Source organism: Eleutherodactylus coqui, chromosome 5 (assembly GCF_035609145.1).
Source record: "Eleutherodactylus coqui strain aEleCoq1 chromosome 5, aEleCoq1.hap1, whole genome shotgun sequence".
Lineage (NCBI taxonomy): Eukaryota > Metazoa > Chordata > Amphibia > Anura > Eleutherodactylidae > Eleutherodactylus > Eleutherodactylus coqui.
In genome coordinates this window covers 163,709,714-163,736,746 of record NC_089841.1, presented here as the reverse complement: position 1 = coordinate 163,736,746, position 27,033 = coordinate 163,709,714, and the positions used below count along the sequence as shown (strand labels likewise).

At 43.4% G+C, this 27,033-nt stretch overlaps 1 protein-coding gene across 1 annotated transcript in view; it reads left to right on the top strand.

Moving 5' to 3' along the window:
* The window catches only part of LOC136628021 (serotransferrin-2-like), a 29,422-nt gene extending 10,705 nt beyond the window's left edge, over window positions 1–18,717 (top strand). The window contains exons 4-17 of the mRNA XM_066603602.1: window positions 89–265; window positions 408–570; window positions 1,985–2,049; window positions 2,655–2,812; window positions 3,654–3,840; window positions 5,025–5,173; window positions 6,542–6,632; window positions 8,292–8,351; window positions 11,271–11,453; window positions 12,079–12,229; window positions 13,906–13,988; window positions 14,846–15,030; window positions 16,283–16,472; window positions 17,279–18,717. Of these exons, the coding sequence (XP_066459699.1) occupies window positions 89–265; window positions 408–570; window positions 1,985–2,049; window positions 2,655–2,812; window positions 3,654–3,840; window positions 5,025–5,173; window positions 6,542–6,632; window positions 8,292–8,351; window positions 11,271–11,453; window positions 12,079–12,229; window positions 13,906–13,988; window positions 14,846–15,030; window positions 16,283–16,472; window positions 17,279–17,328 (1,892 nt within the window). The 3' untranslated portion in view covers window positions 17,329–18,717. The remainder of the gene's footprint in view (window positions 1–88; window positions 266–407; window positions 571–1,984; window positions 2,050–2,654; window positions 2,813–3,653; window positions 3,841–5,024; window positions 5,174–6,541; window positions 6,633–8,291; window positions 8,352–11,270; window positions 11,454–12,078; window positions 12,230–13,905; window positions 13,989–14,845; window positions 15,031–16,282; window positions 16,473–17,278) is intronic.
* The last annotated feature ends 8,316 nt before the right edge of the window (window positions 18,718–27,033 follow it).

The window sequence follows — 27,033 nt, the reverse complement described above, 5'->3', positions numbered from 1 at the left end:
GTAAGAGGGGAAAAAGTAATTTGGGTCTTTTTTAGAGTTCTAGAAAAAAATCGAAGTACAGATCTAACATTTATTTTTATCCATCTAGGGAACTGTGTGTTCGCTGTAGCTGTTGCTCGCCGCGGTACTCTGAATATCCATAATCTAAGAGGGACCCGTTCTTGTCACAGTGGAGCCAAATGGACAACTGGATGGAATATACCATTAGGATTCCTTCTCTCTAGGAACCTAATGTACTGGGAAGAAGACCAACCTTTAGCTAAAGGTAAAAGTGCCATTAACTACATGCATGCTGTCATGGCTATTTCATCTGTCCTTTGTCCTGCTACTACTGCTAACCATAGACTGTCGCTCAGTAGGTTTAGGTTTCATTAAATGGATAATACTTTTCTTTTTTCTAATCTTAGTTGTCAGTACCTACTTCAATGCAAGTTGTATTCCTGGAATTGGAGTCTCTTATCCAAACTTGTGTGAACTGTGCCAAGGACCAAAGTCTTTTGTTCGAGAAAAAAATCACTTCTGTGAGACCAGCAGCAATGAGCCATTTTCAAACTCTGATGGTGCTTTTAGGTGAACATACTAAAATCTAAACATGTTAATGGACAGAAAGACGATACAAAACAGTTTTCAATTGACCTGCTTGTCTATAATGGTGCTGTATACCTGAAGAAAATCAGCAGAGTGATAGTTTTCTAAGGGTATGTTCACATGCCGGAGTGCGATGCAGAATTTCCAGAGCAGATACCACCTCTAAAACCATTCCAGAAATCCACGTGCAGAATTTCCGCATAGAACCACACAAAGAGCAGGTTCAGCACTGTATCAAAAGGCCAGGAGTCGGGGCAGACAGGGGAATGTTCAATTCAGCAAGCTGAGATCAGGAATGCAGAATACAAATAAATCCGGTATAGCCAGAGATAGTAACCAGGAAGTCCGTATAAACAAATAGCACCTTCAGCTGGTTCAAAAGCTTAGGTTTCCTTAGGGCTCATTCCCACGGGCGTATGCATAAACCACTGTGCGGATCATGCAGCGTTTTACCATCGTGGGGGTGGGCCGTGAGCCAGCTATCGCTGTATATGGCGGCTATAGTGCTCTGTGCATGACAGCGTATCTCAGTGTGACTTGTTTCTTTTTTTTTTCTTTCTTATTCCCCGCTCTGCTTTATAGCAGTGTTGTATATGCAACACCACCCATACTCAATGTATTGCATATGGACAGCGTTGAATATGCTACCCATAGAGAACAATAGGGTTGTATGAGCATAATATGCGGTGAAATAAAGCATGCTGCGATCTTTTTGCATGCATGGATTTACACGCAATGTATATATGCTAATGTGAATGGATCAATGAAAATCAATGTACTTTCATTGAGTTCATTCACCGTGTATTACGCGGGCGTATATCACGTGCGTAATACACAGTGAAATCTGGTTTGTGGGAATGAGCCCCTAGGGTAAAGGTGCCTGATATAACCACAGGTGCTCCATGACTGACAGGGAAAAGAATAGCAGGGTGTGTGCTGACCCTTTAGGACAGCGAGCACATGAAATCTTCAGGCAGCAGAGAGGGGCAAGTAAGAAGCCAGACGCCTGCTATGGACATGAGGAGAGTACACATTGCACTGTGGCCGCCAGTGGAGGGAGGTGAAGCTAGATGGAAGCTTTGAATCGTAACAGATTGACAGATCGTTCCCTGTTTTTGTATTGCCCACGTAACCCTGATCCCCGTTTGAGTCAACTTTCAAAGTATGTTCTTTTTCTGAAATGTTGCAGCATTTCATAATAAAACATGCATGCCTGCAATGACATCATAAACAGCATCAAACTGATGACAGGTGCCCTTTAAATGTGGCTACATCAATCAAATTGCAAGATTGGACAGGAAGTTATCTTTAAAATTTGAGGAGCAATGTCTCAGAGTTTAGTTCTTACTACGGTTTTACAAAATATTTCTTAGTTATTTACTTTTCACCTTGACAGGTGTCTACAGAATGGTGGAGGAGATGTCGCATTCATGGATCACCTGTCCATAGCAAATGCAACTGGTATGTTTTATGCCACAACTACACAACATCGAAAATGTATTTCCTAGCCAAAAGCACCTTACCCCTCTATATACAGCACCAGTCCTTTCAGCCTATGGAATTACTGGGCACCGTCTTGCCACTTGCAGTTCTGTATTTTAGGCGGCATCTGTGCTGCACATGTATCAGTATCATGGTCACTGAGAAAGGAAGTCATTGGTAGCTGGTGAGAAGGATGCTATCGAAACATTCGAAGAGCGAGGAACTCTCCTAGCGGTGCATGGGTTAGAGTTAATATGGTCAGGGATAAATTTAGAAAATGGATTTTATAACTAAACTTAGACCAAGGCTAATCTCCTATGTGTTCCTGATAACTGATCAGTCTTCATTTTTTGTGCAAGCAATAAAGCGCATGAATGCAGATTTGAAAGAGAGCAAATAGCGGATGGAACTAGTTGTCACTTATACATCTACGCTGATGGATGTTGGACACCATTGAAAGATATCATGTAGCAGTAAGATGGGGAGATGAACTAATGTGAAATGAAGTCCTGATAGGAGAAAGAGATTTTTCCATGACTTACTATGTACCATTATCTCATTGACCCTTTACGTTTTTTCTTTAGATTCAGAAATGAATCAATTTGAACTTTTATGTCCCGATGGATCCACGGCTAGTCTAAAATCCTACATGACCTGCAATTTAGGTCAGGGCCCCGGCAAAGCAATTGTAACCAAAATTCCCATGAAAAGAATAACTAAGAGATTTCTTTCTGTGATCCAGGTAAATATCCAGCTTTCGGCATGTAACAACTTGTGTAAGAATATGTACAGGTCAACTACTTTATAGATCTACAAGTATACAAATCATAAATGTGTCCCATTCATACTAAAGCAGAAACATTATAAAATGTGGGGTTACCTTAAAGGGGTTGTCTAAGATAACCGTTTTATCTAAAAGCAGTTCCCGCGTGGTGACAACATGACAAAGCGATCATGCTCACCTCTTTCTGCAAGTCCCCCGCTGGTGGCTCTGGGTCCCCCTGATCACGTAATGTTTATAGGCAGCAGGCAGCCTGTGAGATCCCGTAAACCTGCAGCTGCAGCCAATAACAGACCTCAGCGATCTTTTTTGTCTTGTAGTCACGGGGAGCTGATTTTAGACAATATCGTTATCTTGGACAACCCCACTTTGTACGGAGAGCTGCACACTACCAATACACAAAGGCTCCGGCAAACAGCTAATCGGACCTCTGCCATTCTAATATTAATGACCTATCCTCATAGTAGGTTATCAACATTATAGTTCCAGAAAACCTCTTTAACCCTTTTCAATCTACTGTCGAACATCTTCTGACATTCTTATTGAAGCCTGTACAGTTTCAATGTCAGAGCCTCTTTGGCATGTCACATACTGCAGTACTGACTCTATACAGCAGATGGTGCCGTTGTATAAAGGCAGAATGGGAAAGCCCCCTAGGAAGTCCAAAATTGGATTGGAGAGGGTTAATACAAATTTCTGGGCAAAGTTGTGGTTTATGTTGCTTTATATAAACCACGGCAAATACTGATATTTCTACAATAATCACTTTAAAGCTTGTAATCAAAATTTTATCTCTGCTCAGAATTTATTTGGTAGAAATGGAAAACACAAGAACCGCTTTTCTCTCTTTGCATCAGAAGATTTTGGGGGGCAAAATCTTCTGTTTCATGACTCTACAGAAAGGCTGCAGCTTTTAACAGATGATGCAGATATGACAGACATATTGGGCCTGAACTATGTGGCACTCTTAAAGGAACTGGGACATGAAGGTAAGCTTTAACTGCCAATGCGTGGTTGAGGTTAATCATTTGGTGAGGATGGAGAACATTCTGGCTGATGGCAGAGTCAGGAGAACTTTATCTGGACATGGACCAGATGGATCATGTTTAAAGATGGAGATGAGCTTCCTTGGTGGTTGAGAGATTAATTTTAGAATTGGATGTGTTTCTGCTAGCCTTGAGCAGTTCCTTTATAGCACCTGAGCCCTTTCTATCAGAATTCCTCCCTACCTTTTTTTTACATTTTTCTCTCTCCCCTGTATTTCTCTTTCTTCCTGTCCTGTTTATTCTCAATCGTACTTCTCTGTCTTTTTTCTTGTTCCACATTATAGTTTTCAGTCAAGCAGACTTTATTGCAAAAATAACATATCTTTAATGCTCAATGTTTGCCTTTTTATTACTACTATCTAGATTGGTATATTTTTTTAACATAGCTTGTGCATCATAGTTCGTGTCTATTACATAGCCCATTTAGGCACTTGCGTGGAACTACACGTAGCCTTGTGTTGTATATGTCTATTTTGTTTGTATGTTGTTTGTTTCAAAATTCTAGTAAAAACTTCATAACGAAAAAAGGGCAACTGTCCATCATTTCTGTTACCTTCACATCCCTCAATATACTATAGTATACGAGACTAAATACATTTAAATGTGCTCATAATTAGATATTTGTGTATGCAAAAACAAATGCTAGCATTAGTACCCAGAATTGGTCTAATTAAATGCAAAAAATGATCAAAAATGAACCATAAAAATATGGGTGTTAGTGGAAAATGATTATTTATATATAAAAAGTTCTTATTATGAGCCATTGACTTCTAAGGATAAATGTGTGATACACTCTTGGCCTATATACTGGGAAAATCTCAACATATAGTGTATATGCCAACATACTCTTAGACTTTAACGGACAGAAGTTGACAATAGAGTGGTATATGTTTGACCGTGATATGGCAAAATCTACAGCTAAATTAAAAAGTGCCATCGAGCAAAGTATCTAACAGCTATGTCCCCATTTATAGGGTTAAACAGTGTCAGGGGGATGACAATAAAGTTATTCAGCTAGATATTGTGATAAGATATATTACACCCTATAATAAAGGGAAAAAAATTGATTTAAAGCGTTCTGAATTGCTTTGAATACTGAACCATAGTTGTATATACCTATATAACAGGTACTTCTCTGGACCACAGCATTATCCGATGGTGTTGTATCAGTTCAGCTGAGATGAGGAAATGTGAAGACTGGGCACTGAGTGTAAGATCAGATCCCTTGGTTTGTGTCCAAGCAACATCTCTATCTGGATGCATTGAGATGATTAAGGTATATATGTTGATGAGTAATAAAGTGACCCTCCAGCCCCCCCCCCCCCACCCCCAAATAAGGAGTTATTTAGCTCACTATACATCCGTCTATTTCCTGGTAATTTTCTTTTTCTCTCAGGTAATTTAGTAATCTGCTCTTTATAATAATTCTGCAATTACTATATAGTAATAGAGATCAGTTTTCCATACACACAATTGGGATGTATGTGATATAGTAGGTGACCACGCTGCTCAGCTTGCTCAGAATTTGTAGAGATTATTAAAATGACAAACTTTAATTTGCAACCCTGATGAATGTGCGCACACTGCAACAGGAACATCACTGAGATTACCTAATAGACTTTTGGATAGAGGTGTAACTTGAAGCTGCTGGGCCCCAAAGTAAAATTTGTAGCACGTGGTCCCCAATCATAATGCTTCATTCATAGGACCGGTCTCCTTATATGGGGAAAAGAGACCTTATAGTAAGACTGCATCTTCTGCCCCCATTATAGTTACACCACTGTGTTGGTCAAATAACAATTCATCTGCTTGGCAGTTCTATAAACATACATGCCTAGCATGCATTTTTATATAAAGAGGACCTGTTATGTATGGAGCTGGTTGCATAGGTTTGCAGCTGCAATTATGCTGACTCCAACAATGTCTCTCTTTTATCTCTTTTCCATTCCATTCCCCCATAAATTCTCTTCCTATTTTTAGTTCCCAGAGCTGTGAATTTGTCAAGTGGGCAGTCCCTTTTTAACTCATCACAGGCTTGGTGATGTGACAGAATCACAAGTTGATCAGGAGACCGTGGTAGATATAGTAGAAGTTAACTTCAGTAAAGCATTTGACAAAGTATCTCATTCTATACTTATTGAAAAAATGACCAAATATGGGATTGACAAGTCAACTGTTAGGTGGATTCACAACTGGCTGAGTTATCACACTCAAAGAGTGGTCATTAGTGAATCCAGCATCGAGCTGAGGGCTGGACAAGATGACCCTAAAGACCCTTCCAAGTCTACCATTCTATGATTCTCTTCAATTAGGGACAGGGAAAAGGGCTCACTAACACTTGAGCAGATTAAAATTTGATCATTCTTTGGTATCTCTCACCAGGGCAGGTACCACAGATTTAATCTGCTGAGAAAAAGCTTGTATTTATAGCCTGCTTTACTAAATGACTGTTAAAAAACAAACAAAAAACCCCTCATATTTACATGGACTCTCAATTAAAATGTTCAAGCAAATTAACTGCAGTAAGAAATATGTTTGGTTCAAATATACCAACTTTGTAACTAAGAAGAAAATGATCTAATTGTTTACATTTAATATACTCGTCTGTGTGTGCATATCTACATATATTTACCTTTTCATTTAGAGTAATGAGGCCGATGCTGTTACTTTAGATGCTACACATGCATACATTGCTGGAATGTGTGGACTTCAGCCAGCTGCAGTGGAATACTGGGGTGAGTACAGGGCCATTTAAAGCATTAGATCTACTATCCTGCATTTATCACCAGTTTTGCTCTTTGCAGGTTGTATCTCTAACTTTCAGTGCTCTCTGGGCTGGTCAGAGGAGACAACTGTTACGCTGTCTTCTATACACTGCACATGGATAAAACAAGATTTCTTCTCTAACTCTATAGCACACATAGATACATAATATCAACATAGAGGACAGCACTGGCATAACTATAGAGGATTCAGGGGATGCGGTTGCACCCGGGCCCAGGAGCCTTAGGGGGCCCATGAGGCCTCTCCTCTCCATAAAGGTAGCCCAGTACTATGAATAAAGCATTTTAGTTGGGGGCCCTGTTACAGGTTTTGCATTGGGGCCTAGAAGCTTCTAATTACGCCTCTGGAGGACAGTGTACAGCAGTTTTAGTAGTGTAGATGTGATTTCCGTATTTCTCAGACACTATATGCAATTGCAGTACTGTCTATCAAGGTGGGATTAACCAAAAAGGTTTCTTCTCAGGAAGCAATAACAGAATTTAAGCATAGATAGGCCAGCAGTTAGGAGCTGTTTTTTATACAGCTGACAACTGGTTGTGATGAGAACTAGGTAACTACTTAGATGTCATGGTCAATGCTAACCTCGGGATTTAAACAACCAATGGACTGCCATGCTAGTCTTGGGCCTAGTGAAGGCTCCCAGGCTTGCAGTAGATATCAGCCTATTAAGCCCTGCTGTAACATGGTTTAATAGGCTTACATCAGAAACACAATATATTGCAATACTGAACTGATCGGATAAAAATCTTTAATGAAACATTTAATAAATATTTTTAATAAACAAAGTTCAAAAAACACCCCCTTCTCAGTATTCACTTAAAAAAACAATAAAAATGTCCATAAAAGTCAGAAATATTAAAAAATTACATTATTTATCCTGCACAGTAAATGCTATGCCAGAATTGCCATTTTTTTTCTTTCTCTTGCTTGCCCGCCACTCAAAACAAATAAATAGAAAGTTATCAAAAAAACACACATACTCAAGAATAGCAATACTCACCTAGCCGGCGGCGTCTGAGTCCCTCGCGCTGGTCTCCGGAGCTGTGGCAGGCTGCAGTGTAATCCTCAGCATTGACACAGCACTCTCTTTCTGGTAACAGCGTTTTGAATACCCCGCCTCCAGCAAGTGAGTGCTGTGATTGGATCACGAGCGCTCGATTATTCACAGCCAATCAGTGAATGACATCACTGAATGGCTGTGATTGGTTCATCAGGTTATATTGAATATTTTCCCACAAAGCTTTCAGTCTGCTTATCTCCTCCTGCTCTATAACACATTGCCTGCAGAACGGACTGTATTTTCATGACAGGTTCCCTTCAAGAGGCTAAACAGATGTGAAAAGCCATCATCATTCATAAGGCTTTGTTCGAACCTGCAGGTTTTGATGCAGTGTTTCAAGTCAAACATAAGAGTGAATCCAAAAAGAAGAAGCATAGAAAAAAGTTCTAGTTTCTTGTCTTAAGTATCCGTTTCTGTGTTTGTCTCAAAACCCCACACTTAAAACCACATGTGTCAATCCAGCCTATAAGCAGTTCCAGAAACGGAACACCTATAATTCTTCCTTTGAAAAGACCAGCATCTAAAACAATGTTCTCTCATATTCCCCTAGGTGATAATTCTGACTGTCCTACAGATCCGAAAGAGTTCCTACATGAGCTCTTAGAGAAAGGTATGATATAAAAGCGATATATGACAAATATTGCATACATATTCTGAATCTATGTTATAGCCACAACACCCGGAGCCCCTTGACTCTACTGGACCAGAATTTAAACTTAGAAAGTTATAGTGACCTATGTTTATTTGGCAGAATTTCAGATCTTTTGTAATACATGGCTAATAAAGAGGCCCAAGTAGCTTCAATCGCTTGTGCTTTTAACAGAATTTCTTTTTGTAAGCCATAAAAACGCATCATATCCACAAGATTATTTTGTTTCTCTTACTGACAGCCATAACAATTTTTTCTACTAGATAACTCAGTACCAAACTTTATTCTTTATACTAAGTGGATATGACAGGGGGTTAAAGGTGCCCCTTTTATGGCTGTGTTAAATGGCCCCAATACTGTTATCTTGTAGGAACACCTACCTCAGGTGCAATTGTTTTGTGGATCCTTAGAACTGCAATCAGATGAGCGATCATGGTAGCTAGCAGCACAGACTGTCAAACAAGGCTTGGTGACGATGTAATAGAGCCAGGCAGGTAATAGGCTGATGTAGCAGAGCTGTGCAGCTTACTGGACAATGTTGCAGAACCGTGCAGCTAACTGGACAATGCAGTAGAGCTATGCAGGTAACTGGACGATGAAGCAGGCCAGACATGGCTGGATAACAGACGGTGACCTGGTTTAGCAGTTTACAGGACTAGACCTAGGAAGAAGTGCATTGATATTCAGGCAAGGCATGTCTAAAGTCCCAAAAAGGCATGTCTAAAGTCTCAAAAATAAAATAGTTAAGGAGTTCATTAGGAACCACTGTGGTAACAGAGACCAAAGACCAGGAAAAATTAACTATTGAATTGTCCCAGCTGAGCATAGCACATTATGCTTGTGGGATTATATGATATCATGGCTGAGACCCCAGAAGCACACAAGGAAGTCTCAGCGACATGGCGCAACCTCTATAGAGGTGTAGAAGAACGATACCACAATGATGAACTGCGAGCAGCCTTATGAATGACGCAGTACGTGATTGTAATGCCAGTGTTATGGCCACAACCCCAAAGTAATAATGGTGTAGTCAGCTACGCTTTTCTATCCTCCTAAAAAGACAGAAAGGGACAGAAACCTTATGAAACGGAGACAGAAGTGGTGACCATTTCTCACATTAAAGCCTACAGTTCCATCCAGGTTTTGTCTCACTGGCATTATCGGCATTCAAGGCAGAAAACGATGATGGACTTTTAAATGAGATGTGAGCCTGTATCTTGTTCTTTTGGTTTACCCTAGATTCCACTGTCTCTTTCACTCTTCTTTCTATACTTATCATCATATCCTCTATAGGTGATCAGAGCTTAAAGGTTTATTTCAGTTTCAGATAACACCATTTTTGTATAATGAAAAGTTATGCAATTTCCCAACATACTTTTTGTATACTCCTCATAGTTTTCAGGAATTGAGCATAGACTCATTCAGTAGGAACTTATCCTGTCATGTGATGAACACACAGGTGCTCGGCTAGCAAGAGTATCTGACGCACTCAGGGCTCGTTCACATCTGTGTTTTTAGGTTTCCTTTCCTGCTCTGTTATGGAGTAGTAAAATGGAACCCAGTGCCCTAACGGAACCGTCATAAGAGGAAACTGAATGGCGCTGCACAGATCCTATTGACTATAATGGGATCCATTCGGTTATTGCCTGTGTTTCTGGCACTCAACCGGATGAAATAGTGCAGCATGCTACACTAGTTCATTCAGTTTTGTAGCGGCATTCAGTGACGGAGGTGCCGAACAGAACCTCCGATAGTGATGTGAATGAGCCCTAAGGCCACCTGCACATGACCAGGTCAGATTCCGCATGCGGGATCCCACAGCAGAATCCAACCCTGTGCCCAGCCAGTGACCCCCGCATACCTGTCAGATTCTGTACTGCAGCCGGCACACATGCGCAGTACAGATTATGCCGTGCTGTCACTTAGGCGATGACCCGGATCCCGCAACCTTTCCACAATGATGATTGTGAAAGGACCACGGTTGGACGGCTTCTATTGATTTCAATGGAAGCCATCCGCACAGAATCCGGCTAAAATAGAGCATGCTGTGATTTTTTTCCCCACGAGCGGAAAATCGCAATTGATTTCCGTTCGTGGGAAGTAAAAAGCGCTTTTTCCATAGCATGCTACGGAAGTAATTGCTGCGGACACCCATTCCGGATTCCGTAATGTAAATCTGGCTGTGTTCAGGCGGCCTAACTGTTACTGTAATCAGTCCTGCAACCATGTGCTCATCACATGATTTGGGCAGATTTCTCTCCACTGGAAGTAAACAATAAAAGTTCCTAAGGTCTTGTGAATCATAAGAAATGCATACAGAAAGTACATTGTAAAATCATATAACTTTTTATTATACAAAGAATATACTTTCTTTGCTCTCAGTAAGAGAAACCAAGTAATCTTGTAGATATGATACCTTGTACATTTTTTGCTAAAACTATAATGCCCATTAAGGATTTTCAACAGTCGTATTATTGAATCTATGTAACATTTGCTCATCATTTTCATGTTTTAGGCTTGGTCTGTTGCTTTTATATAATCCAAATAACATAGCATGCTGCTCTATTCTCTATAGTGAAAAAAAAACCAGAAACCTGATAAATCAGTAGAAAATCACTGCTCCTAATGGATCATAATAGAACTGCTACAAGGCTCACAACTCATCATAAACACAGGAACCATTGTGACCAGAGCCTAACCCCGGCTATGTGAATCATTTTTATTTGTGTGTTCAGACTTTTCAATGGAAATGATTTAAAATGGAATGTGTAGCTGCCCTTCATTTTGTGACTCAGTCACATTCATTTCTAGCAGGCAGGGACCTGAATTTAATTATTGGCTTTAAAAGTTTGGTGACGTACATTGTGAATATCTTTCCAGGGCTCCCTGGTCTTTATGCCTTGGCTATTACTAAAAAAAGCATGAAGGCCGTGAACCTTCTTGATCTGCGTGGACGTCGCTCCTGCCACGGCAGCATTTACAGTCCTGCAGGGTGGCTACTTCTCTCCAGATATACTGTTCGGGCTCCTGCGAATGAAACATGGGATTGTGACATTAATTCAGGTAGTAAAACAGATTTTATAAGTCCCCTTCCCCCCTTTAACTGCCTTGGGTGTCATCACTTTATTTGATGATGTGTGGGTTTTATTAGCTTTGAAGGGATTTGTACCATGAAAAATATTGTTTCTACTTAAATCCAGCCCATAACTTTTTTTGTATTTACACTTACACTGTTTTCCTGAATAGGAGTGATCGAAATTGTGTAGTTTTGTAGGAGTTGTGAAAACAGCACAGTACAGAGAGTCATGCTGTTTTTAGAACTCCCATTCACTTTTATGGGAGTTATGGAAATCTTGCCCTGCCAATAGCTGTCACATTCGGCAGAGATTGAATGCAGAGGTGGCCAGGATTTTGTAAACAGCCAAAGTCACTATGCTATTTCCGTAACTAATCATAGGGGGTATAGCAAGGGCATAGCAATCTGAAGAGAGTCAGATTATCATGCAGCGTGCAAACTTCACTCGGAGATACCACGGAAACAGGAGAGTGGTAACTTAGTTTATGATACCCTATAGAGCTGACCGGTTCCCTTTAAGTGTTTTTTAAGTTATTTTATTTTCACTTGAAGTAGATTAATTTTTTCTTCAAGCCCAATGCTTTTGTTATCTCAATTGTCCTCCTTTGCTAGCTTATGAAAACTATTTCTGGAAGGGGTGCATGCCTGGAGGAGAAAGTGGTCTATGCAAGGTGTGTGTGGGATGGGAGGAGGATGGCAGAGTCAATGGAAGATGTGCAGCAAATCACGATGAGCGATATTATGGCAACATGGGCGCCCTGAGGTGAGTAGGCATTGAGAGAAATAATGTCATACATTATAAGAATCAAATAATTTACTACCTTTGTACCATAGTTTTGCTATTAATTTAGTTTTTTTTTAAATTTCTCTGGCCATCATACTCAAAGTGTGTGACTGTATAATGTATTTCATCTGTGGATGAAATGACTTCAGAGATTTGTTACGTCTGTGCTGAGCATTAACGCACCATGCCCAGCACGGAAGCAAGGCAATGTTCACATGGGACAAATAAAAACTGAAAGGTTCCACGTATAACACAAACACCATTACCAAACACAACAAAGGGGGGAAAAATGGGAAATCTAGCCCTAACAGCAGAAGAGAAGAAAGCCCAGCCTAAAATGGAGCGATCGTCTGGACAAGGATGGCTCCACAGCCCGAACCTGGGCAACCTGCACTGATCCTCGATGGAAAGGGAAAGAGGAAATGTCTATGAACAGGTGGTAACAACTATAGACAGCAGAGGCAATGGCAGATGCAACACAAATAGATCAATAAAAACACCAGGATGGCTGCACCAAGGGAAATATGGACTAGACCAATTTCACCAACAAGACATGTAAAAACAGCAACAGCAGATGCTTGAATATAGAAACCCCCTCTCTAGTTGATTGGCCAGCCAGGAAAAACACAAACTATCTAAGGGAATCTCAGCATACGACTTCCAATGACCCTTTAGCAATGATGGGGGAACCAAAGGGATAACAAACATGCAACCCATTGTGCCACCAGTCTTTTTCTGCATCACAGCCATTATACCACGACCCACGTTTATTCTTGAATTTCTGAATAAGATTCCAAAAAAAAAAAACCACCAAAAGAATAAACCTCAACAGTGGGAAAGACTTATGAAAATTGTTGTAAAATACATCGAGCTTATGAAGTTACAGATTGTAATGAATTTATCAAAATGATGCTGGGAAAATGATCACTTCATGGCTGGCGTACTATACAACAACACTCTAAAAAATGGGCACAGTGTTAGTAGATTTGCCATATTCAATCATTCACAAGGCACAGCCACTTTTTTTTTTAAATCATCTTTTATTGGAAATGTTGTATAGGAACACATAATCACACTTTACATAAGAGTGCAACGAAGGTACATTGACCTCTCCTTGAATCTCCCAATTAGCACCCAGTGGCGAAATAATATACACAAAACCTGTGTACACTCTAAGTGAGGGCCTAGGAAAACAGTCTTGGGCCTTGATTAAGACACGGCAAAATAGAAGATCATCAGAACCATTGAACCACAGCCACTTTTTTTTGAAAAAGTGTCAAATGTGACATAAAAGCTTAAAAAAGTCTCACAAAATGTTAACACAAAAAAGCGTGCCAGAATACCAAAATCTGAATTTTGATGCATTTTGCTTAGAAAATCCCTTCCACGGTAGTAAACAATGAGCAAGTGGAATGAGAAGACAACTTCCTTCCTAGCCCTAGCATTTTATAGAAGCACCTGCATGGGTAATACTGTAGAACTCAGCTGGGTCTTCATCATTGCCTCTTGCAACGAAAATGTCATATTTCCTGCTAATTTACAGTTTTTTGTGCGCATGTATTACACATTAACACTACTATCTACATATACTGTCAGCTAGTAGATATCTATATATACAATGACCTTGAATTAAAATGATCCTGTATCAAATTTAGGTGTTTGGTTGGGGACCCAGATGGACGCAGTTATGGAGATGTTGCATTTTTGGAGCATTACTCGCTGCAAGAAAACATGGAACGTAAGAAATTGAATCTATTAGGAACTTATGCAATTGTGACTGTCAACTCTAGTGCAAAATAAGTAACAAAAAAGACACAAAAATGAGAAACACTTTTTGGGTGAGATTGTTAATTTCTAGTAAAATCTCACCAAAGGACCTTCTCCAGGCCAGATCTCCTATGGCAGATCAGTTCCAAGAAATTACTATGCATCTTCTTTGAGAGACGCACCCATCTAGAAGACCATTTTTTAATGAATTGTTGGGTAGTTGCCACTAAGGCGGTTACACTGTAGTATTCATATAACTAAATATACATGTACATATCTCAATGTATCTTCCTGGTTGCTCCCTTTTTAATTCTCTGCTAAAACTGAGCAAGTTACAGAAAAGCTATCAACTGTAAGAATTTGAGAAAAACGATATGACGGTTTACTTTAGCAGCCTGACCATGGTTGTGAGAACGACAGATACACTTTTATGACTAATAATACACAGGGAAATGTGTTTGATTACCTTAACGCGTTACTATCGCATTAAAATGAATGCACACCTACCGTCAGGGACGTAACTATAGGGGATGCAGAGGATGTGGTTGCCCCCAGGCCCACGAGCCTTAGGAGGCCCATAAGGTCTCTCTTCTCCATATAGGGAGCCCAGTACTATGAATAAAGCATTGGGGCCCTGAAGCTTCAAGTTACGCCTCTGACTACCGTAGAGGGATCTCAGAAACTTCTGATCAGAAAGCAGAAGTAGAGGTCAGTAAATATGCCTGCTGTGTCTTTGGGTGACGTTATCTTCTACATTCCTGCATTATGGATATACACCATGGCTCTTCACTAGAAGTCACTGATTTTGTACCGAATGTTTCTTCACAGATCTGCAGAATTCTGGTTGGGCTCATGGTTTGAACCTCTCAGACTTTGAGCTTTTGTGTCCAAATGGTGAAAAAGCTCCACTAACAGAATGGAAGCACTGTAACCTGGGAGTGATCCCACCAAGTATAGTGATGACACGTCCTGTAATTACCGCTAAGATCTACGAGTTCTTAGTGAAATCCCAGGCAAGTATTTTTTAGTTCAAGATGAAGAAGAATTGGATGAGTATGGTCATCTTACTCAGACTAACTTCACACAGGTGAGCGTGATATCAGGCCGTGAATCATGGCCCGATTTTGCACTCGCCAACATGCATTTTCCCTGCAGAGGCAAGGTGCTTCAAAACCGCCTCGCATCACTTCGGAGCCGCAGCAGAGGGTCACAGAGTTTCTCCCATTGTAGACCTTGCATTGTGTGCACCTAGCACGTAGTGCAATGCTGCTACCGGCTCCATAGAAAACAAAGATGCGATGCAAGAGCACGCAGAAAGATAGGAAATGCCGCGATTTGTTTCCCACATCACTTGTGTATAAACCCATTCAAAAGAATGGGGTTCATATTTGGGCGAGATTTGTGTGTCTCACAATGCACCAATATAAAGCTATTTTCTCGCCTGTGTGAAGCCAGGATCAACTTAGGCAAAGATCTTTGCACGCAGATCATGATGATTTGGAAGGGATCTGCCAACAATCGTAACCATCTCTATGCTGACCAGTCTCACAACATCACTTATCAGAGAAATAGGGATTGGACGGGTTTGACTTCAACCTATCTTGTTTTGTTGTTGCCAAGAAAAGCTGCACCAGGGGTATGCGGTAGGCACTAATGGGGCACATGTATGATTGTTTGTAGGCACCAAAATTGTGTCTTCTTACAGGGCCTCAACAGGTTTTCAAAAAGTGACTGGGGCCTAGTGTTGGGGGACATGGCCGCATGCAGCCTGCCAGATTTACTACAACATATGCCAGTAACTAGAGCTGGCATAGTTTTCCATCTGGCACATGGCATTGCCGCAGGAGGTGTCAAATGTATTAAGAGGCCAAGATCTTAATACATTTGTTTACAGTTACCTGGGCGCACACTGTACTTACACCAACATATGAAACACCAGTAAATGTGCCCCCTCGTCTTCCTACCATAGAAGTAAGGTGACAGATTTACTTAATAAAAACATTTGGCACAGACCGGCATATAATTGCAGATCTAAGTAAATGTGCCCCCATGTGCCTGCTGTTCCATCAAACTCAACAGCATGTTTATGGGGGTGTTGGAGACAACAGTGCTTGAATGGACAGCTGTGATATGTCTCTGCTTCAACAGCAATCAGTCCCATTACTGTTCTAACAAACACAAAGATAGTAAATGTCTCATAACGTGAGCTTCTGTGTGCCCCCAGTAGTGCTGCTGACCGTCTGTCATCTGAAATCTTATTCTTAGGAATATTTGAGACCAAATAAAGACTCCAGTTTTCAGCTTTTCAGATCAGTGCAAAAATACGCAGCGGGTGATCTGCTATTCAAAGACTCAACTGCCTGCCTTCTGCCAACTGGGCACTATGGACTAGAAGACCTACTTGGAGATCGTTTCATAGAGCTCGCAGACTCTGTGTTTGCGTGTACTCATGCAGGTACCAAATATCCTATTTATTTTCATGTGTCATCAGATGTTGAATGAGTTCATTATTTGCATACTATTATTCTAATGCATAAAAGCCTTAGGATAAAACTAGTAATTATTAGGAAATTCAAGTACCAGTGTTACTAATATCATATAGTGAAAGGGATTGGAGTTGTAAGTACATGGCTACTGTTTTAGTACCAGCGATGACGTCGCCGTCATTGCGCCTCTGGGGTGTTTGATAGATCATAGATGGCTCTGTTACATGTATGTCACACACACACGCAGCTCTGCTACATATGTTCTTCATCCCATACAACAGGGATCGCAACAAGCAGAGCAGTGTTCTGCACACACACTGATCAACCCCTAGTCATGTGACCCCAGACACCACCCACACAGGTGACTGATCACATGATGGTGACATCACAGGTGCTGTCCGGCTCTGCAGCTTTTTAATAAAGTGAAGGACCTGTGAGGACGTCACTGCCATATGATCATCAGAGGCACAGGTCAGAGCCCAGGTGACTAATCACATGATGGTGACATCATCACAGGTCCTGTAAGCACATGGTTGCTGTCAGGACCTGCATGTTTTAGGACTTTTGATGATGTCACTGTCATGTTATATGGGGCGGTGCATGTAACTCACGGGCAGGTGGCTGTTAGTAGTTTGACAAATCTACTGTATATTGTCAAACACACATAAGTAGCTATTTACCTATTCATTATTGCTATTTTTAATTTCTAATGAATACACAAAATACAATCTGCAAATTTTCTTAGTACTTACTCATTTTTTGATTGCTCTTTTAGGTATCTTGGATTTCTGCACTTCAGACATCTGCATGGATAAGAAGAAATAACTCCCATATCTTAAAAGCATTAGCAAAAAAAAAAAAAAGACAGCCCGCAAACAAGGCACACTATCTAATTCCACCACACAACCTTGGACACCTACCACGGTCTTCACTGGAAATACTTTTTTGGGGGGTTCTGGACACTGCAGTTTAAAAAAAAAAAAAAATTTGCTTTGCCTATTGCTATAACATAGCTAAAAATTCAGTATTACAGCTGCTGCTATAATGGCTAATGCACATGGTCAAGGATGCATGGAGTCCCTACGGGTCAATAATACATGTGCTTTTGCAAGGTGGCACATGATGGTAGAATATGGGTCAATACCAGGCTGTGGGCACCGTAATAGGGCTGTGTGAATAATACTTAAAGCTGTCCAGAGAAATAAGATAATAGTGATGAAGCCCTTTATAACTCTCTGCACGGTTACTTAAGGCCCATTTAGACATAACGATTTGCTCAAAATCAGCTCAAAAGTATTCTTTTGAGTGATAATCGTTGTGTCTAAATGTACCCATCTTTCAGTTTTCTGCCAAACGACAGTTTTCAGTTCTGCTTGAAAACCATCGTTCAACAGAACAGCTGATAAGCAGGACCGCACGCTGTGCTCTGCCCGTGGAGTATCACCTATTCTCAGCTGTCAGCCCCACCAGCCGAGCAAAGCGAAAGTAATCAGGGAATAGTGGGTGGTCTGTTCCTTCAATACAGCTCCCGGCAACTCACACGCTACTACTTGGTACTAATAGGCATTAGTACCAAGTAGTAGTTTATGCAAAATGGCTTTTGAGTGATCATCTTTGCAGTGTTAATGCACCCTAAGTCACCACTGCTTATCTGTGCATTATCAGTCACATCAATGTAACATTCACTGATGGCATGTAAGGCAATGTCACTTTACAATTGGTATATGACAGGTTTACATAAAACAGCTTCCTGTCTACCTTACATTAGGCTTTGTTCACATTTCTGTCTGACCTTTCCATCCTTCCATTCCATCACCGAGAAGAAGAATGAAAAAAATAGCATGCTGGATCCATCATATCATGGAAACAAGTGTCATCTGATGGAACCAGTTAACTAATGGATTCTGTCATTTTACCCTCAAAAAATTGCCCAGCAAGCTGCACTCATTTTTCCAGTGTTTATGACAGAACCCCCCGATACAAATGTGAAGAGAGCCTTACTTCAACAATGGAGCATATTCTGCTGGTATTTACGAGTGTTCTACAATGTGACTTCATGAATATAGTTATTCAGTACTAAGTATTGTAATATTGTTACATTCGTGTACCCTTTGAATATATTCTGTTTTTTCTCTTAAAATATGGCTGGAAATGATAATGTTGCAAAAGAGTGTTTCGTTTTGGAGAAAAACTTCCAAATTTTCCTTGACACTTGCCTCCGTTTGCCGATATGTGCTTTTCTTAGCTTTGACTCCTGGTGCTATCAATGTGTCAAGTGGGCGGTTTTCCCTCTGCTTACTGTCAGGTTTCAATTGCCCACTGCAATCTGTAATTGACAGTGAGTGGAGGAGACCGCCCACTTGACACGACAGTGCCGGGGCCAGATCCACAAAATCTCATGTAACTGAATGGAGACGAGTATCAAGAAAACATAGGCAGCCATAGTCAGTGGAGCCATGGCAGCAGAAGTATGCAACCAACCCAGTTGACAGACACAACAGGAGCTTTGGGTCCTCCAAATGTATATATACGTCCTAATCGTTGCTGCACCGTGCAACTAGAACATGTATATATGTGTAATTCACTTTAAATCTCATTGTATAGCGCTTTGCTAGTAAATAGTTTGAGTTGGCAACTTGTTAGTTTAATCCTAGTAAATTGATAGAATGTTAAAATGATGAGCTTTCGGCCACAAAAAGTGCCAAACATTGAGCTTAAAGAGTCTTTCGGCATCTTTTTGCACCCTTCTCTTAGGGCAGCACAAGGTAGTGATGCGTACGATGATTGCAGTGATATGTCTGCTGTGTGGATCTGTGCAGTACTTTGGAGAAACTTGCATTTTATCAGTAGCAGCACAGACATAGAGGACTACTTAGCCTGGATATTCATGAGCTGCAGCTAGTTCCATCCACCCTGCCCTCCAGCAATTAACTGCCCACTGTCTGCCTGTGCATAGAAACAGGGCAGGTTAGGTGAATATGGAGAACTAGTTCTCTGTGTCCTTGCTACTATGCAAGTTTCTCCCAAACGACTGCACAGATCCACACAGAAGATACATCATTGTGACAGGCACTACCTTATGCTGCCCTCAGATGGGTGCAAAAAGATGGTGATAGATTCTCTTTCAATACCAGCTAATGACAGTAGATACCTAATAAAAATGGAAACCTTTTCTGGTATTACAGGGATAATGTATGTTAATCAAAGTACACATTTGGTGTCATTATGCACAGGAGTGCGATTCCTTATTCTATAAATTCATGCTCCATTTGCTGCAAGAAAGACATGGATTTTCAATGCAAAATCATGCATTACAGCGCAGATTTACTCTGATGTGCATCAACCATACTGAGTTTTCCGTGACATATACGACTATTTTTTTAGTCACTAACAGAGCTGATCAGGGTCCTAGCGGACCCTGCAGCTCTGCTGGAACAGGAGCCACCTGGTGGTCACGTGATCACCAGGTTTCATAGGCATATATTTATATTCCACAACACTTCTGCTCGATTTAACCCAAACAACCAATCACTGTGAATCAGCCAATCCAAACAACCAATCAGGTTGTGAATAGAGCAGAAGCGTTGTGGAATAACTAGATTTTGTAAGATGTCTTTCTCGTCTTGTTCATTGGGGGACACAGCAAAGACCTTGGGTATAGCTTCTGCCACTAGGAGGCGACACTAAGCATAGAAGTTTTAACTCTACCCACTAGCTATACCCCCCCTGCAAGCATTGTGCTAGCTCAGTTTGTATGCAAGCAGTAGGAGCAGCCAGTAGGATACAACAACAATACCTAGTACCAAACAATACTCACGAACTGTAACTCATTCCGACCCGTGTGCGATAGCACCGAGAATCCTCCCACTCAGGATTATATGTTGCAGACCTAATACCAGACTGGGTGGGTGCTGTGTCCCCCAATGAACAAGACGAGAAAGAGATTTTATGGTAAGTTCTTACAAAATCTTGTTTTCTCGTCTGTTATCATTGGGGGACACAGCAAAGACCTTGGGACATTCTAGAGCAGTACCCAAGGGGGCGGGAAAATATACGAAGTCTCATGAGTAAGGAAGCAAATCCTCTCTTTAACTGCACTAACCTTAATGGATGACTGGTTATCCAGCATGCTCCGAATGGAGTGTAAAGAGCCTAAGTAATGGCCACAACCATCTTTTGGAGAAAAAACTCCTGATAAGGAGCTTTCAACCAGGTACCCGTTGCCCAAGTACTGTGAGCGGTAGGTAACACGGCCTGAGAATATAATTGCCTGGCCTGTCACCATGTACTGTCGTGAGGCAGAGTAGGTGCAAGAAGTCCCCTCGGATTGCCGAGAGTACCATCAGCATGGCCACGCGATGAAAAATGCTTCCCTAGAGAGGTACCCTTGTGTAGTCAGACCGTGCCCACTTGCCACCGGAGCGCTCCTTGGCCGAGGCACTACCGAGAAGGGTGCCCACCGGATACTTCACTGAAGTGGATCCCCATACCAACCGCAGCGGGAGAATATTCGACATGTCGATAACAATCGTCTCCTGATGACGACCTTCGGTACAAAGTCAACATCCAAAACAAGACTGCGGAGCCATCTGCGTCGACACTTCGGGGAGTTGCATGCCTTCCAACATCCGACCTAGTTGTACGACAGCTTCCATATAACTTCAGGTTGTTAATATCACCTTCCCAGTCCCTCTGCGAGGGGAAGATCCCTTATGGTCCCTAACTGCTTCTGGTCGACGAAGCTTGTGACGGAAGGTTCCCTGTGCCTGGTTACCTTTCAATATCTGAAGGAGTCATCTTTGCAGCGGACGGCCACCGAATGTGGGGGACCCAAGGACCCCAGGACTGAATTCTGGTCCCAGGCCGCATCGCTGAAGCGCAGCTCTAATGCTGCGTATCCCTACGGCCCATCCATATTGTTAGCGACCTGGTTAGCTGTTGATAGAGAAGGGCTTGTGGCCCAGGAACTGACGGATGGTTAACTAGGGTTGGCTCTGTACTGACATATCGGTACCACCGCATGAAACCACTAGACACAAGACGTTGGCAATACAGTACACACACCAGGACGGAAATCTCGCTCGTCTGTTTGAGGTAATCTCAGTGGTGTAAAGGGACGATCCCCAGGGGTTGCCAACAGTACAAGTATAGAATGTCACACGGTTTCCTGCAAGCAATAATGCAGGCCGAGCGCGATAGTGTCACAGCGTGCTTCTGGATCCGTCCAACTTAACTCCGTTGTACGTGTTAACTTCCTTATGCAATCCGTGGTGAATGCTCGAGTAGCTAATTTAGAGACTGGTCTGAATTAGAGATCACCTTATGTCCCGCATCTGCCCATTCACAATATAGGGGAAGCATGGGCTGTTCTGCACCCATCAGAGGTCAGCAGGGTATCATGGCTGTAGGCTATCCCCGTCCGAACGTACGTGGCTGAATTGCGAAGGTTCACCGTTTGCAAGGCAGAGAGGAGGCGCGATGTGTTTGCCAAGTTCCTATGAATAGTACTCATTCCATCTGGAAGGTACCGCCGGTCTCAGCACGTTGGAGGAAGCCAACAGGCCGTTGACCATCTTGTCCATAGGACAAGACGTATTCTGGGCATCTCCCAACTGTAGTGAGCGCCCGTAGTACGTGGCTGTGCTGCGGGAAACCGTTGACGGCAATGACCGGGTAGCTAGCCGTTAGGTCCGACCCATCCCGGACCGGCATGATGAGTAATGCCTGCAGGGTATTCCTGTGCCGGTATTCCTTCCATAAGAAAGGTATCCCCGGTCCTATTGAGGTCGGAGTACAGCTGACCATCAGATAGCGTCATTGCCTGTGAGCAAGATATTTTCTGCTAGAGGTAAAACTCAAATTGCAGAGACCGCACACATAGCCTGTGATTCTGGTCAGCCCCTGTCCACGTGTCATTCTGGACATGTATACTGCAATATGTTGCCTGCAGGAGAGTGCAGGAGGGTGCAGAGAGCTACCCCTAGGGAGGACTCGACTAGTTTTAGACCAAACATGCGGGATGTGTCCAGAGAATCCCCGAGTATGAGAGATCCTTTGAGATGGAAGGTACCCCATGTGTCAGCAAGCCTGGAACATGCTGACCCTCAGTTCGAGCCTAGGACGATATATCCTCCGGCTGAATGTGACTCTCGTACTGTAGTGAGAGCACACATGGCACGTGGCTCTGGCCGCCCCTGGACTCAGACACCACGGTACGTCTGGATGCAGGGAACTGCGGGGGGCACCTGGAGAGCCTGACGATAGGGATGGCTCAAGCGGGCCAGAGCATACAAGAGGAGCGCCGAGTTCAGATAATTCCCTGATCACTGTATTCCTTCTGGAGGGAGGTACCACAGGTCTCAGGCAGCCCGGAGTAATGCTGACAACTGGCACTATTGTCGCAGGTGAGATATTCTACGACTGGGTGTAATCTCGTACGTAGCTAGAGCTCGCTATATGTAGCTCTGGCCGGACCTGTCCACGTGTCATCCTGGATTGCAGGAGGAGCACCAGGGAACTGTAGTTAGTGAAGACTCAACCCGTTGCGGAGCGAACAGGCGGGGGCGCTGCGTCCGGCGAGTCCCTGTGTAAGTGCTCCTTCTGTATGGAAGGTACTACAGGGCTCAGCATGCCCGGGGTAATGCTGAAAACCAGTTTGGATACTGATGTCAGTAGGACGAGATCTTGTCTGTTGGCTGTACTCTCGTGCTATAGCGAGAGCGCGTATCGCTGGATGCGGACACTGCATTAACCGGGGGACTAGTAGGCAGCCAATGTTCAACACAGGCGGGGTAGACAAGAGGAGCCATGAGTCCGGGGACTCACTGTATGAGCACTCCTTGTGTATGGAAGGTGCTGCAGGACTCAGCATGCCCGGAAACGCTGATAATCGGTTTGAACGCTGTTGTCAGTAAGGCGAGATATCCTCTGCTGGAAGTATCTCGTACTGCAGTGAGAGCGCATTTGGCATGTGGCTCTGGTCGTCCCCGAGTCATCTTAGGCACAAACGTTGTGGTCCGCTTGGCTGCAGGGGGCTGCAGGGAACTGCAGGAGGGCAATAGGGGGGCTACCAGTCCAGGCTCAAGCCAGTCCGGAGCACAGTATAGCTGCGCACCCAATGTGATCCGCACGCTGGTCAGCTGCACCACCGGAGACTGTAGCTGCATAACGAAAGAAAACTGTGAGCACCTTCTAACTGCGACCGCACCCATGACACGTAGCCGGCGCTGGTCATCAATGCATGCAGCAAGAGGAACTGCATCTCCCTGGAAACACACGTGGCCGCAGTGGTTACAAAGAAAAGGGAGTGGGCTAGTGACGCACAGATCGAGGAGCATGCGCGGCGGGACAAACATACAGAGCCCGCGCGGCAGGACATAAACATACAGAGCCCGCACGGCAGGACATAAACATACAGAGCCCGCGCGGCGGCAGGAATTCAAAAAGCTTGCTCTGCGGGAAATCCAAAAAGAGAATGCCTGCACGCGGGAAATTCAGGCACCCGCTCGGCGGGACTCTTGCCATTGCCCCCACGGCGGGGAAAACCCCTGAGGCGGCGGCACCCGCCGGCATGCCCCGCCAAGGGCGCCAAGCCCCCCTACTCAGAGGTCCAGAGCTGCAGTGTGTGCGGCCGGGAGCTGCCTCCCGAGATCAACCGAGGCGGCCCCTGAGATGAGCAGCAGGCACACGCCGGGTCCGCGGCAGGAGCAGTACAGCACATCAAGCCGCGGGCGCCCACCAAAAAAGCCGCGGGTGTCGGCAGCAGCGCCAAGGGAGGCACCAACCAGCAGCGCAGCGGGGGCAGCAACAAACCGCAACAGGTGGAGCAGTGCACAGCATTAACAAGCAGTGCAGCAGCACATCGGGCGACAAAAACAAAATAAACTCACATACTTACCTCTTGACCGAGGTAGGGTGGCCTCCCGGCTCCAGCAGAGCTTCTCCCCACCATCGCCTGCCTTTTAAGGGGCAGGGGATGCCGGACCATAAGTAAGGGGGCTCTATAGCTGGCGGGTCACTCAGTTTGGTGGCCGAGTGTGCCTCGTCTTCTAAGGGGACCCGGCCGACAACAGAGGGCTAGGTTCACCTCTGTTCGCCGCCCTTGGTGGGTTAACGGCGAGAATCCTGCCTCCCCGTTATTCCCTGGTCTTCCAGATAAAAAAAAAATTGCAAAAGAAAAAAAGATTAGTCTCAGTAGGAGAGACGGTCCTGCCTCCTGGACACTAAGCAAAAAACTGAGCTAGCACGATGCTTGCGGGGGTGTGGGGTGTGTGGTATAGCTAGTGGGAGGAGTTAACACTTTTATGCTTCGTGTCGCCTCCTAGTGGCAGAAGCTACACCCAAGGTCTTTGCTGTGTCCCCCAATGATAACAGACGAGAAATCGATATATGCGTCTCATTAGTACATAGCATTCGTTGAGCATGGGAAGGAGAAGGCAGAGGCAGTTAAAAACGGCTTCTGCTTTTTCCTCCGGGTCCTCGGCTGTGTCTGACAGCAGAGAACCCAACCTGCTCCTTCTTGACTGCAGAAGCAGAGGCTTTAATCCTACGCTGTATTTTTGTTATTGGCCTGGATTAAAGCCCGGGCCCAAGCACCGTAAATTTACCACGCTTGGTCCTTAATTGGTTAAAGTGAATGTACGCTTTTTACCATCATGTCATTTATGTGTCTTAAATTCTGTGCAGATTAATTTCTTAATATATCTTGATAGGGGCAAGAGCTCAGGTTTTCTTATACACAGCTCTATAAATCCCATACATAAGACATTGCTTTAAAAACACTTGGGCTAACTGCAGTCACCTCTAGAGGGAGCTAACCACATAATGTATTCTGGAGTTCACTGTATAAACAGGATGCAGTATGCGCCTACGCCCTCTCTGTAGTTGAAGCAATGTATTAGAAAAACAGAGCTCAGACCGCTGTAAAGAATTGATCAACAAAAAATTAACCTATTTTAGATTAAATTTAAAAAAATATATATTTATTGATCGGCATTTACTTTAAATCATGAGAAAATCAGGGGTCCTGTGGCTAGATACTCCAGTAATGGCTTCGCCTGAACCAATACTTGACTCCAGACCAGATAATCTGCAAAGTTTTCCTTGTAATTCTTATGGGCTATGAAGATTTGTTAAATTTGACAAATGTATCCGTTTGCTGGAATATCAGTTGTGACAGTGTTTGTGTTCTTTGCACCATACAGAGTGTGCAGTGGTGATGAGTTTTCACACTATGCATCTGCACAGCATTACTCTTTGCGCTAATCCTCCAAGAGCTCCTGACTCATTGCTCCTCCAACAGAGAAATTTAAGAAATCTCATCCACACGCTGCATAAAAAAATTCCTAGTGTAAATTGACCTGTGGTGCATATTTTTCATCCACAGCACGTCCATTTTTGTTACGGATTTTACATCTTTAAATGAGTGAAATCCACCTCAATATCTGCATATTACTGGTTTGCGAATTTTGACACAGATTCGCAGTACAGATTACAAATTTTCGATTTACGAATTTCGCAAGATACGAACTATCTGTCCTGCACAGTATGATGTAATGCTATGGCATTGCATCATACTGTGCAGGGACCGGACAGGCTTCTATCAAGCCTGATAGAAGCCTGTCCGGTCAGATCGCAGGACACTGTGCGGTTGCTAGATAGCCAGGGGCCTTCTGAAAGACCCTAGGGCTGTCTATGCAGAGCGCCTATCAAGCCGTGCGCTTGATGGGCACTCTGCATAGGCAGCCCTGGGGCCTTTCAGGAGGTCCCCGGCTGCCTAGCAACCGCACAGCGTCCCGCGATTTCATCGTGGGACGCTGTACGGGCCCCCTGAACGTCGGGTGCAGGCTGTTTCTTATAGCGGGCACCCGGCAGCAGCAGTTCCGACAAGCCATGCCGCTCGTCAGAACTGTTAACACTTTAAATACTGCTGTCAGAGCGGTATTTAAAAAAAAGTGTTAACAGTTTCGACAAGCGGCATGGCTTGTCGGAACTGCTGCTGCCGGGTGCCCGCTATAAGAAACAGCCTGCACCCGACGTTGTATGGAGCGGGATCCACCCGCCATCCTGCTCCATACAACCATTTGTTCGGACTTGCAACCAGACTCCTGGAACGGAACCTGTTCGTAAGTCGGAGACTAACTGTAATATCTGCTACACATGGGGACTTTACCTTTACTTCCTTTGTAGAATCAGACTAGACAGTCTAACCTTTCCTCCCCACTCACGTCAATGAGCCTTGGGCATCCATGACTCTGTTGCTGGTCATGGGTGCCCAATGAGCCTTGGCCTCCCATGAAGCACTTTGGGTAATAACCACTGCATATTAGGAAGACCCCACAAGACCGGTTGCTCGGATCGTTACACTTGTCCATTTTTGCTGCTTCAAATCCATCAACTTCAAGAACCGACTGCTACATACACTTTACAGTAATTTCACATTAGAACAAACTCATTTTTTAAAGAATTCTTTGAACTAAATCCAATGAGGACCGCTTTCCGACACCTAAACATTTTACCAACATAAGACTT